General features: G+C 39.6%; 1 protein-coding gene and 1 long non-coding RNA gene across 2 annotated transcripts; both read right to left on the reverse strand.

The window, feature by feature from the left end:
* Nucleotides 1-262: 262 nt before the first annotated feature.
* On the reverse strand, nucleotides 263-5,172 carry LOC149839203 (calreticulin-like). The gene is made up of 14 exons (XM_090002367.1): nucleotides 5,052-5,172; nucleotides 3,231-3,338; nucleotides 2,949-3,141; nucleotides 2,579-2,837; nucleotides 2,435-2,491; nucleotides 2,150-2,197; nucleotides 1,933-2,019; nucleotides 1,795-1,852; nucleotides 1,628-1,695; nucleotides 1,394-1,489; nucleotides 1,267-1,314; nucleotides 786-818; nucleotides 642-704; nucleotides 263-554 (listed from the first exon to the last, which is right to left on the reverse strand). The coding sequence occupies exons 1-14, from the start codon at nucleotides 5,146-5,148 to the stop codon at nucleotides 543-545; spliced, it is 1,227 nt and encodes a 408-aa protein (XP_089858493.1). The 5' UTR covers nucleotides 5,149-5,172; the 3' UTR covers nucleotides 263-542.
* A 6,877-nt stretch (nucleotides 5,173-12,049) lies between these two features.
* On the reverse strand, nucleotides 12,050-13,835 carry LOC149839204 (uncharacterized). Its single transcript, XR_016431472.1, has 2 exons — nucleotides 13,643-13,835; nucleotides 12,050-12,186 (listed from the first exon to the last, which is right to left on the reverse strand). It is a non-coding gene; the product is annotated as an uncharacterized LOC149839204 (long non-coding RNA).

The following is a 13,835-nucleotide window of genomic DNA, read 5'->3' on the forward strand; positions in this document are numbered from 1 at the left end:
CCATCGAAAATAGAATTTCCAATGGAGGTTGATTCCAATTCCAAACCAAACACGCCATTAAAGACAGAAAAACCTAAAAGACAATTAAGCCTAGGGAATTAAAGCCAGCCCCGTGTTGAGGTGCATAGCCCACAGGCACCAAGGTGCCCTCTGACCAACCGGGTCAAACGAATAGGCCCCACCGATCCAATCTCTGACCTGCTCGTCTGGATGCAATTAACCATATGCAACAAATTAAGCTTGAATTCCAAACATTCAGAGATGCATAAGCAAAGAATAGTAATTGAAAAAGATCAAAAACATTACTTATTACTACTATCAATTTTTTCTCTAATGAGCGAGCCCAAAAAAGAGGGCTTGGAACACCATCAGTCTACACAGTCAAAGTTACGCTACCAACTTTTGGGGGGAGGGCTCTAATAGTTCTTTCGAATCTACCAAAACATGAAGGGGATACTGCTGCATTTGCAAATCTGACTAACGGACTTCTTCCATAAAGGAAAACAGTCGAGTAACCGCCGTTGTCAAAAGGGGGTGTCGCTCTATAGTTCGTCCTGAAAATTAAAGAAAACACGATCATTAAGCAAGGATTATCCCAAAGGAGTCTAAATTCCAAGAGGAAAACAGAGAGCAAATATTACATGTTTGATGTCCTCTGTTTCTGCCTCATCAGTGTCGGCTTCATCGGCATCATCTTTGTCGTCCTGTCAACAGAAGAATGTAAGAAAGACGGAACGTGGGGAAGATTTTGAAAAAGTACTTTTTAAATGAAAACCAACACTCACATCAGAGTCTACATCGGGCTCGCTCTTGGATTCCTGCAGAAGAAGAAAAAGAGGTAGATGAGAATAAGAAACGTGCAGGAACTGAGGTACATGGAATCCACAGAGAACCACATGACTAACGAGCCACAACCTTGCACGTTCTATCAGTCAACTCCAGACTCCAGATACCTTTGATATGGGAGGAATCTACCTGATTCCTGACTGCCCCATTCTAACTCTAGTTCCGACAGATGCTTATTTTTTCAAACTCAATGGCATGGAAAGAATCAATTGCTTCACCCCAATTCAAACCGAAATCAGATGTGTGAAGATTCAATATGTACAGAGAATGAATTAAGAAAAATTACACTGGGTTTAAAGCAAGATTATATCTCAAATGTCAATAGCCGTGTTGGTGGGAAAGAATTAGCATAAAACAATACGCAGATTGCTAACATGCACAAAGAAATTAGAACATATAAGCAGAGCATGATGACAATACCTCATCTTCCCTCTTCTTCTCTGCCTCATCGAATGCTGCTTTCTCAGCCTAAAAATACCAACAGATCACAGAATAATACGAGAGACATTGTACAATAACAGCACAAAGACTAGGGAAAAGAATTTACATCTTTCAGCTTTCCCCATGTTTCCTCAGCAAACTTCTTTGCATATTCAGGATCATCAGTGACCAACACATTGTCAAACAGAGTTCCTGATTTCACCTGGGGATCACAACATTATTAACTTGCTAGTCAGTTGAACACTACGTATGGATACACACCAAACACCGGCTGCCCTTGGTCACTGATCTCATAGATTGGTGGTATAAAGTACACAATAGGCTTCGGATTAGGACTAACCTGCCACAATTCAATGGCCACATATTTCAAATTTGGGAAGACATAGATATCCAGGTCATCTTTGAAGTCTGCGAGCAAGACAAGTTAGGAAAGGTTGCAGCATATGTAACTAACATAATACAAGCAATCTAAAAGAACAGGGAAACAAGCAAATAAACAGAACAGACCTGGATTGTCGATCATTGGTACCTTCCACTTCCCCTTGTAGTTGGGATTCTTGATTTTCTGCCAGAAGGAACAATGTTAACCTATCTATTACTATAGCCGTATTTTTATTTAAATTGCTGTTGCAGTGATTTACCCACCTTGGGCTTCCATGGTCCCTTATATTCAGGGTTTGCAATGGTCGGGGCAGTCCATTCACCATCCTCCTCATCATCCCAGTCTTCTGGCTGCAAGAGAAGAAATGAATCGTACATGTAAATAAATGCAAGGGTTAAATCAACTCCTGCTTCAAATGTAGGCGGACGCTCCACAATATACAAACAAAGCTTCTCTAGGCTTTAGATTATCAGTGCTAACCTTTTTGGCATCAGGGTCAGGGATCTCCTTGAGGATGTCATCATATCCCTAAGCAGAAAAATACAGTTAGATCGATCAGCAAAACATTTAAAAGGAAGACCAACGCAGAAGATGTGAGCACATAGCAACAAAGAAGCAGTCCAATAATATAAGAAACAACAATTTTCTTCAAGAGAAAAATTTACTTCCCAGTAAAATATATTATGCATATACCCCAACGTTCATCATGCAATTTTTCGTTTGAAAATAAAAGATAGCTATTCCAATGAGACTTTAAGACCATACCTCAGGTTTCTTATCTTCAGGGTCTGGAATAAATTCTTTATCATCCCAATCCTCAGGCTGCAAACAACAAAGACTAACTATAAGAAACCGAACTCAAAGCATAAAAAGAAAGTGTTTGATATATATGGAAGGGGATCCACGCACCTTTTTGGCTTCAGGATCCTTGATTTTCTTTGGTGGAAGGATGTCCCAATCTGAATACAGGCTGCCGGATTGTTTCTCATTGTTGTCAATTAAGATGCTGTAGGTGGCATCAGGCCGAATAATGAAAGTATAAACATGGGTCAACTGGTCAGTCTCACAGGCGACGTCCTTCTTTATAAGGTGGTTATTTCCGTTTCGCGTAAGAATGGCATGAACCTTCTTGGTACTGTACCCACAGATGTCTGGACCAAACATGATGCTGCACATTTAATTTACCCACACCCCAATCAGTCAAACAATAACGCAAAAGAATTTAATGGGTGGTCTTAGAAGAATTTACAACAGCGCAAATTGGCCGATGTTCTATCACCTGTAGGGTGTCTCACCACCAAATTTCTTCTGATCAACCTCACCACTGAGCAACTTCATATACCCACCACCACAGTCAAGCTTCTGTTCATGCTTGACCGAAAACTGGAACACCAATGTCTTATCCTTGTTGCTGAACTCGGGGATCTCAGCAGATATGGCAAAGAATCTGTAATCTTCGCTTGTCTGGATACCTGAAGTAAAGGTAGATGTATTTTATATCATCATTTTCTCCAAGGAAATCCTTCAACAACCAAAAGTGAAGCTTTATGAAGAGCAGTACCTTTGTCATTTGGATCCCCATTCCACTTTCCAGAGGTGTAGTTCCATTCACCAGCGATCTTCTCATCTTTTTTCCAGTCTGATTGGACCCATCGATTTTCCCATCCATCTAAGCAATCATGATAACAAGCATGGAAACGTTATGAATGAAAAAAAAATCGAAAAAGAATGTTAGGCGCTGATTACTAAGTATTTTCGTGCCTATTTAAAATGACAAAGCAAAATCAGTTAAATGGAAATAAACACACAAAATTTGGGATGAAATAAGCATATAAATGCTACACACACTAGTTTCCAAACTGTTCCATCACTGTTAAATACATAATCAAATGCCATTAACCCTTTCAAGCATGTAAACATGTCTGGATTACAGTCTTTGTGTAATTAAACATAGCTTTTTTTGTTTGAAGCTGATATAGTTACTGATATTCATTTTTTTTAATCATATTTTTTTGCAAGATTTTGCATCAACAACATTTTAAGAAATTTCAGAAGATCGTTACAGTTTTGATTCAACACTCATTCTTAGTCAAAATATAATTTTACCGGACCAGATGTTTTTCTTTTATTCTACTCGCAAGGGGTTGAATTCAAGGGTCTATTTGTTATGTTTTTTGCATTAGGGCAGCCATTCACCCACGACACATCTCATCCATGGGCTGCCACAAGATCTCTCTCTCTCTCTCTCATTTTTACTCCGGTATTCTCAAGCTACACAAACAATAAAAAAATTTCAATAAGAAAAGTTTTCATATCAAAACTTCTCATAGGCAAATTTGTTTTTCCTGTAAGATTTTTTCAAGCTTCCAAAAGTGGCCTAAATTCTGTCAAAATGATTCGAAGACCCAAAGATCATAAATTTATAATGGGTAAGATATTGGCAATCGCATATAGTCAACATATACACAATCCATAACACTACCGATCACATTAATTCAAGTTTTATTGCATAAAACACTAGATATCTGTTAAAAGAACAAAAGGCTAAATAAAAAGTACCTGAACCTCCTTACGAGAAAAGAAAAGTTTCCTATAACGGATCAGTACATCATATAAAGCTTAACCCAAAAGTCCACAGAATAAAAACAATCCAAAATTTCCACTTTGTTTATCTTAAGATCCAAACATAGAAAGGTATGCAAATCCATCCACATTGGCAACAACAGAACCTGAACGATGCCAACCTTAACACTAACCCACACATTCCGTCCCAACCATCTCAAATCCAAACATAAAATCACATCAAAGTACGAATAGGTCACAAAAAAAAGGGGGAAAAGACGGTACACTGAAATTTCAGAATAAAAATTGAGATTAATAGTCCACATTTCAGAAATAAACAGCAGAGCATTTTTTCCAACACTAATAGATATGTCATATTAAAGGGTTCCAAAATCTGCAAACGAGGCCAATGCCATGGAGCAGCTCAATATGGAAACGTACGAATTATAGCTCAGAAAATCAGATCAAAACGAGAAGATAGAAAATCAAAATCATTCACCACCATTTTTTTCCTTTAACACAAAAAAAACATCTAATCCGCTCACGATCTCAATTATACACCAAATATAGAAATTATAGGTCAGAAAGCGCCAGATCGACGTAGGAAACACAATTTAACACAAAAACAAACTCAGAAATCGATCTAATTCAGTTTTTGAACGCAAAACGAGCTCGGAAAAGGAGAGAGGATATCCAAAGGACCGATAGCCCGATCAAAGAGAAAAACCGAGAGATCGAGGGATTTTAGATCAGAATCTTCATCTAAGAAGACAACGACGACGAAGAAGAATAAACAGTTGCATAGAGAGAGAAAACGTACCATCGAATCGCTCCTCGAAGAAGACCTCCGAAGAGACGGTCGAGATGCAGAGGAGAACGACGAAGGCCAGAGAACGAAACCCTAACGCCGTGGCCATATTAGAGAAGAGAGCAAACCGGAGAGCTCTGGTGGGAGGGTCTGAGCGAGCCTTTTGTAGACGTCGACGTGGGCCCCACTCGGTAAATCCTATTGGCTAAGACTTTCGTAATGACGCAAGCTTCATGTACCGTCATACCCTTAAATCTTTAAAGTTATGACGCCGTGGTTGCGAAATTTTCTTTTGTAATAAAAAGGAATCTTCCTGGGGTAAAGTTTTTGGATTGTATACGTTTCGTAAGTAGTAATGGTTTTTAGAATTTTTTCATTACTGCCATTCAATCTCTATGGTCGAAGTAGCCCTTTCGGGATTTCCAAATGACCGACAGGACTGTTCTTGGTAAACGGTGCTTGTACTTAGGGGCATATTTGTCAATATGTGAAAAGAAATTGCTGTGGATTGGATTATTTTTAAATGACATCTGTATCCTTTCGTCGACTTTAAGGCGCAATTTGGTTCGAGTGGCGTTCTTTAAAGAGAAAGGAAGTGATCATCATTTGCAAAATTTTCAGGGGTATTAAAGACATTTTTGTTTTCAAAGGATAAAAAAGGAAGGAAATTTTTGCCAAATCCCTCTTGAGATTTTTTGCCGAAAAAATAAATTATTTACTGTTGGGGATTCTGAAATAATGTTTTTTCTCATATTGTCAAGAAAGACGAAATTATCCCTTCCATTTAAGCAAACGAAAAATCCATCCTTTTTTTTATTTATAACTTATGTCACAAAGACACGTCGACACTAGGACGCATGACGCAGGTTCGACTCAAAAGTTCAATTTTTTTTTAAAAAAGTAGGGTACGAGAACACAGAGATTTTTTAATTTTTAATTTTTAATTTTTATTTTAAATCCATAAGAAAATATTTTTTAATATTTTATTATTAAATATATATTTTTTAAAATAATACTTAAAACCAGTAAAATATTAAAATAATAGTTGTACGTGTCAGTATCCATATATACATGTCCGAGCGTGTTTGCTCATGTCGTTGGGGACACGCCATCAAAAGTGTATACTTATGACATAGCTTATAATTTGAAGGAATCACAGCCAGCACAAATACTTGGTCGCACTGACTCAGCCCGTCATACTTTCTGTCGTCATGCTAGCAGCATAAAACTCCGAAGCTACGACCAGGCTCTCGGAGTGTCAGCTGTGCTAAGGGGTAATGCTCATGACATAGCTTATAATTTAGGGAACGTTTTTCTTGGTCCCATGTGAGAATCCATTCTCTTACAATAGCGAGAGAAGGATTCTCAAGATCCCGTTTTCTTGCACCATTGCAAATGTGAGAAAATGAAGTGGTGAAAAAATGAATCAAATGTAATCATACTTCAGAAAATTCAATCTGTGATTGTTGGTCAAAGGGTCAGCCTTGTGACCAACTTTATCAAGAGGTTCAAGAGAAGAGCGTTCCCAAGCTAGAATCGTGTTAACAAGTTGCATTTTTTTCATGTTTTAACTAAACCTGAGAGAGTATTGGGATTGGGATTTTCAATTGCAGAACTTGTGACAATCTATATGTTTGCTTTGGTCATAAATGAGGATGAAAAATAACAGTTGAGTCTGTGATTGTTGATCACAACCAATTTTCACAAGATTTAAGCCAAAAACAATCACAATTACAACTTGTACTTTTTCTCTTGTTTCACTAACCTTAAGAAAGTATTGTGATTGTGATTTACTTGAGAAAATCAATTAATCACAAGGCTTTGCGAACATGCCTCAACTTTTATAAGGCGCCTTTCATGTGTCACAGTTAGAGTTACGGGGTTGATCCCATGTTCTGATTCTCAAGAGAATTATTCTCATGAGAGTACATCATGTAAATCCTGCAAAGCGCGGGCAAACACACCCTTAATATCCCGAATTTTCCATGTTTATATGAAAAAATTGAAGCAATTTCTGCACCAGTTCGAGCAAATTGAGGAGAAAGTTTTTCTCAAGCTCAATTGTCATTCAAACAAGATCTTAATAGTTTTTTTTTTAGCATGCACCCATTTGTCAAAAAATTGGGATATTGTATTTCAAAACGTACCATATCTCAAATTATCTTGTTTTTTTAAGAATTACATGAGATGGAATCAAATGTGATTCGAAGTTATATGATTTTAAATCACATATTTCACCATGTGATTTGGAATAATATGAGAGTCACTTAAAATGTGATTCCAAATCACATGTTTGGTTGTCTGTGCAAATGAGATTCGTTTTCTCATTTGCATGAGATATAAAAATCACATGTTTGGTTTGAGTTTCATTCCGTAGTTTGCATAAGATTTTAAATCACATTTGAATGCAACCCAACACACCCTAAATAGGCAATGGCTTTGGGTAAGCAAACAAGTCATCACCCAAAAGGCTGTGGCACTATTGTTATTGTCATTCAGGACATCAACATCTTAATTAATTCTTTTTATTCCTTATTATTAAAAACTTAAGGATATAAAAGTTAATCTGGTTAAATAGTGAGGATACCTAGATAATTTGGTGCATAAAATAGAAAATTGACCATTTGGTAGATGCAACTGCCAGGCCTTGTGGCACTCTGGCTTTGAAAAGCTTTAAGTTGCAGCAAAACCTAGTGGGACCAAAAGGCAGAAAATGTGGGCCCACTTTTACATATCTTTCTTCTCCCCCATGAAAAAGGAAACCACAATTGTTATATGGATTGAGCCAACAAAATTTCAACTTTTGCATATTGCCTTTAATGACCTTAATGCAATCCAGACGTTTGAGCCAATAATCTTTCTTATGGGTCTATCATTTTCAAATCTATGTGGCTAGCCATAACCTTAACCGCGACTTATCAAATTGGATTGAGATTATGATTATGGAAACCATAAGATTGAGCCCATCAAAAGTAAGTAGGGCCGGTAGGGATGCAAATGGTTCGGATTCGGATTACATATGGCCAAAATACCATATTTGACTAATCAGATGTTGGTTAAACGGATTCAAATTTGGAATTGGAATCATAATCAAATGGTAAAAAACTCATACCAAATCCATTTTTTACATGTAAAGTGATTCCGATATCCATTAAATTCAGATATTTATCAGATTCTGTAGCAAAAAACGCAAACCATATCCGCATCCAATTATAATCATATATGGTTTTGGCTTACCAAATGTAACTAAATTGAATCGAATTCAGTCCGACATCGGATAAAATCCAATTTATTGACATCACTAAGGGCTGATAAACTAGTAGAGCAATTTAAACTTGAGGTATTCAAGCACAGAAAGTTTTATTAGGGAATCAAGCTGGGCTTAAGCTAATCAAGCCAAACTTGAGCTATCTTGTTTATATAAGAGTAGATTTCTTCAATTATAGAAGTAGGATTTTGAACTCTAAACCTACCAAGTCAAGCTCAAGCAAACTTGTTCATGTACAAGCCAAACTGAATACTGATTCTTTTGTGTGTGTTTAGACTGCCAAACAAATTTTATAAGTTCAAATGAGCTCTTTATAAGCTGCACATGAGCTGCTTATCGTGTTTCCCAGCCCTACAAGTAAAAAAAAGATCGGCTCCAATTCTTAATGTTTGACCCGAATATGATCTCATCCAACACACTGACATACACCAGCCCTTTAACAAGAGCTGACAAGATGATAAGCTTCTTTGGGTGCTTCAAGTTGAAGGCTAGATCCCACCGAGGTCCAATCCATTTTTCTATGATTATTATTATTATTATTATTATTGTTATTATTTTGGCTATAACTCCAGGGAAAACCCGCATCACTGATCGCACATTGGCTGGCCTCCAGTTGGTAAAATCCTTAAGGACCTCCCTGCTCACCAAAGATTACACCCAGTTTCAATCTTGCGGCAAGAGATGCTCTCCATGGTTTTCAAACTTGTGACACCCATCAACTTGGTGACATTCACAAGTCGCCCCTACCACATGAACAGAGCCCTTGTGGCCTGAACTTTTTCTTATTGATAGAATGAAACACAAATATGGTCCTATCAACCATTCATTCTTGGTCCAACCCGTTAGGTGTAAGAAGGAAGGGAGAGAGAATTCAAAGGAGAAACTGGGCTGTTTTGAAGAAGGTGGTCTTGATGAGGTGGAATAGTCTCACATTGCTTGTGCTTGAGTTTTCTGTGGGCTTTATTTATAAGTCACTTGAGAACTCATACACTTGTTCTTGAGAACAAGAGAGTGGGATGACTACCACACACGCGTGCGCTCGCCCGCCGTGCCGGTTCGGGTTCGGGTTCTTTAGGGCCTTAACCAATCAAGACAAAGTACCTTTTTACCCAAAGTTTCTCTGCTTATTTGGATTCGGTAACGGGTTATGGGAATGGAATAACGGGTCTCGATCTTTCGAAGACCGTTAATGGATGGGGTTACGCACAGACTGAGACAGACGAATTTCTGGCTCTGCGATTTCCCATCTCCTTTGTTTCTCTTTCTCTCTTTCCTGAGTTTTCCCGAAAGGGTGATTCTGCAACATTTGGTTCGTGGAAGTTGTTTTCGAAGGACGAGCCGCCGGAGTGCACCGTTCGGAAAAATGATCCGACACAACCTTCTTAGTTGCGGACCATTCATTCTGAGCACCAACTGTTCATGACCCTAACTAGGCAAATTATCAATCTTAAAAGAAACTACAGAGCTGCTATTGATGCTTGAGTAATTTACATTCAAGGTCATGAAATATGTGTGATTTTTTTAACACAGCATAAGTGCTCTGTACATCGCTTGCTCTTCAAGGATGTCCCCATAATGATTCAGTTTGAGTGGCCAGGCATGTGCTGCATGACCTTGGGAAGAGAGAGAGAGAGATTAATTAGATAACAAGACGTGCATGGAAGATAGGATCTCAAGTCAAATGTGTGTCTGGTTTATGGATTTTTTTTTTACTAGGAACCCTGGCCAAAGCCAGAAAAACACCCGGTGGGCCCCACGACCACCATGCCTTACTCGGCCTACCTCTGAAAGCTATGAACACACTCGTGCACCAGTGGAGTTTGATCCGGCCCAGCACCCTCACAACCACCCCTCTGGCCACACGGGCTACTCGCGGTGGTGTCTGGTTTATGGATATTGAATATGGTCCAGTTGCAGCATCAACTGGAATCTACTAATCACAACCAGATTAATTCACTCAGATATAGTATGTTTATCAGCAAAATGGCATTACATACAGTCTAGCTATGCCAACCTCATTAACAGTCCTAATCAAGGGTCATCCATCCTTAACTCACATCAAGGAAGCAACCATACGTAGAACTGACTAAGGGTTACCCAAATACATATCCATATTACAGGATATGGGTTTGATTTTATACCCATTTAGAACAATGGGGAAAATAGGCTATATAGAAGTTCCAGAGCTCACAAGGACTCCGCTCATCTGGTAGGGGTGACTTGTGAACGTCACTAAGTTGATGGGACATCACATGTTTGAAACACACAGGGAGTGTTCCTTGCTGGATCGAAGCTGGGCGTACACCCCTGTGGGCAGGGAGGACATCAAGGGTTTTACCAACTAAAGGCCTACCAATGTGCGGTGAATGATGAGAGAATTTCCTTTTAGCATAGCTTACAGAGACAGAGACTACAAATCTGGAATTCACACCATTTTTTTTTTCGATAGACATGCTGGGATTAGGTGGAACCCTACCAGTTCATTAACCAAAGAAATGAATGAAACTTACAGAATAGGTTGCCAGACTTAGGGCCTATCTTTCCAAGACTGATACAAGCCTCTGGCCATGTTGGCTAATTCCTTACATAGGTCAGTCCTATAACCTTTTCGAAAAACACTTTCAAACTGTCTAAATGAAAAAATCATATTTGACAAAATTAACAGGAGCAGCAGGGATACGATGTTTTCTGCTTTCTATCACTCTGTTCAATCAGGCAGCACTGTCTGTTCGCCAAGTTTCGATAATGACCTTACTCCAATTGCTTAGATGATCAAAAGCTTTTCTCCAGGCTAGCCACTCTCCATCTTGAACATAACCCGACTTGTTGTAACATCCAGCTACTAAAATGGAGCCTTCGTGGGAACGAACTGTAAAACCAATGTACCATCCCCCAGAGAACAGACTGGCGATATTCATTTTGATCCAACCTTAGGCGGGGGGGGGGTCCCAGTTTCGGAAGTCTCCATCTTTTAACAAGCCTGTGTTCTGATTATCCTGTCAGCTTCAGAACCTACTTCTTGGGTATGTTTGAATCACTGTCCCCCGCCTGAAATGGGACAAAATGAACGTGGAGAATGGTGATTTCAACAAACGTTGGATGTGGTGGGCGCTCGGAACGGCGTCCACCGCATTCTTAAAAAGGTGTTATTTTTGTAACACCCCTTCTCCTGTCACAAAAAAACAGGCCGTGGAGAACACATTAACAAAAAAAGTCAAGGGTAGGGGTCCCCCGTCTTTCTCTCTCTCCTTTGTAGCCAGAGGGTCACGGGTGCCAGGGTCACTGACACCGGGATGAGGCCGCCATCGAGGCGATGCAAGGCCGGCGATGCGATGCAAGGTCACCGGGGATAAGGCCGGCGGTGAAGTTCCCCCTTTTCTTTCTTCCTTTTTCTTTTTCTTCTTCTTCTTTTATTTCGATTTGAATCAAATTTCTTATTAAGGCATGTTTAGGTTTTCATGTGTGAAGGCTTTCTTAGATTAGGGGTTTTTGTTTGATTTTTAGATTAGGTTTTTATTTTATTTTATTGATTAGGGTTTTTTTTATTGATTAGTGTTTCTTCTTCTTCGTTCTTTCCCCCATAAAACAACGGACATTTGTTGGACTTGGAACAAAAAGAATAGAACGAACACATCTGTTCTGTTTGTTCATTTCGTCCAATCCTGAACAAGTCATCAAACAACCAATAACTGAACGCAAGGACACTATTACAATATCACCAAGTTACTCTTCAAATTAGCGAAAATATTTTCAATTCTAGCTTTCCAGATAAACCACACAATGATATGTACAATCCAGCTTCTTTTTATCAGATTGTCATTGAATTTTTTGATGGTTCAACTCAAGAAGCTTGATGTAACCGAAGGAGTGGGGACCAACCTACATAAAAAAAAGGAGGCAACCTTTCTCCAGATCTGTTGGACCATCTTGCACTCAAGGAACAGGTGTCGATCATTCTCTTCATGGTTCTGACAGAAGGCACAGCTGCTCGCAAATTGATACCCCAGCATTTTCATGCAATTGTGAGTAAGCAGCTTACCATCATAAGCTAGTTTAAGAGTGACAGCAGCACGAGGGGGGCGCTTCTGCAGATCCTGTTAGTTCCTATTCTTGCTTGTGTGCTTTCCCGATGGCTATTGGTAATACTAGTTGCGGTTGCTAATCCATAGCTGCTTGCTTTACTTACTGGCTGGTTGCTATTTTTCCTATCGCCCAAATTAGTTTATATAGCCTTTCCAGGGGGGGCTCATACGTATGTTATGCCACACCGCACGCTGAGAGAAGGTTCCCTTGCCTGACCAAGTCAGAGCATCCGGTTTGGCTGGGTTCCAGGATTGAAGATTCACCTCATGTTGCACTGCTGGTGGCAGCCTAACACGCCTGTTCATGATCACAACCTGCGGGAAACAGCTGCTTTATAAGGAGCTGAACATGCTGATGTGCCTAAGATAAGACAAGGATACAGCACTTCTTAAGAGTTCATAGGCAAGTGAGATATGAGGGGCCCGAGGTGCATCCAGGGGTCAAACCAGAATTCAATGGACTGTCCATTTCCTACCTCCCACTTGACTCCTGTTAACAGTGCCCTCGCCCCTATATGAAACCCCTTTCCAGCCATGAGAGAACAACAGGTATTTCCTAAAGACCCATAAGGATTCTTTTACCATGTACTTCCTTTTGACCATTTTGACACAAGGGTTTACCAGATTGGATCGAGTACGCCAGGCCAGTCTGGCTAGAGCTGTTACATTGACCTCTTCCAACTTCTTAATACCCAGACCTCCTTCCACTTTAGACAAAGAGACTGCATCCCACTTTATCAGATGAGTATGCCTGCAATGATCTTTGTTGCCATCCACATAACTGCTTGATATGGAGGTTGCGGCTGTAAGGGAGATTAAAGGGGACAAAAAGCTGAGTTATCTTTGTTGATTAGGAGCCCCGAATGTCCCCCAAAATCTTTTAAGATCTTCATAAACCTCTACACCGAACTCCTCTTATCCTGCAAAAAAAAAACAAGGCATCATCTGCAAATAAACAGTGGTGCCAGCTGAAATTTTTGATGTGAACCTGTGGATTTTCCCATCTCTTTCCTCTTTATTCATCCTTCTTGTTAAGCGCTCCATCGCAATAATGAAGAGGCAAGGGGACATAGGTTCCCCTTGTCGTATGCCTCTTCCGCACCCGAATTGCTCCCCCACCTCTCCATTGGTGATGACAGCGAACTTGGCCGAAGAGACGCATTGCATGATCACCGTGATCCACTGTTCTGCAAATCCAAAGCATTTGAGTGATTCTTCCAGGAAACTCTACTCTAATCGATCATAGGCTTTACTCAGGTCCATTTTGAACATCACACTTTTCTTCTTGCTCGCGAATCCGCCATCTCATGTGCCAGAAGGATACTGTCCTGGATTGAACGTCCCTTCAAAAAGGCCTGCTGAAGATCCTGTCTAGAATCTCTCTCATTATATTTACAATGCTTTTAGTAATGACTTTATAAACAAAATTACAGAGCCTGATGGGCC

This window comes from Nuphar pumila, chromosome 4, assembly GCF_984573655.1.
Source record: "Nuphar pumila chromosome 4, dmNupPumi1.hap1.1, whole genome shotgun sequence".
In the NCBI taxonomy this organism is placed as follows: Eukaryota; Viridiplantae; Streptophyta; class Magnoliopsida; order Nymphaeales; family Nymphaeaceae; genus Nuphar; species Nuphar pumila.

What these genes read in the sequence shown, in the direction of transcription:
- LOC149839203 (XM_090002367.1), bottom strand. Translation starts at nt 5,148, where the DNA reads ATGGCCACGGCGTTAGGGTTTCGTTCTCTGGCCTTCGTCGTTCTCCTC. An exon ending in CTTCGAGGAGCGATTCGATG is followed by an intron (nt 3,339 to 5,051) that starts GTACGTTTTCTC and finishes ATGATTGCTTAG; the next exon opens with ATGGATGGGAAAATCGATGG. An exon ending in AGGATCCTGAAGCCAAAAAG is followed by an intron (nt 2,492 to 2,578) that starts GTGCGTGGATCC and finishes TGTTGTTTGCAG; the next exon opens with CCTGAGGATTGGGATGATAA.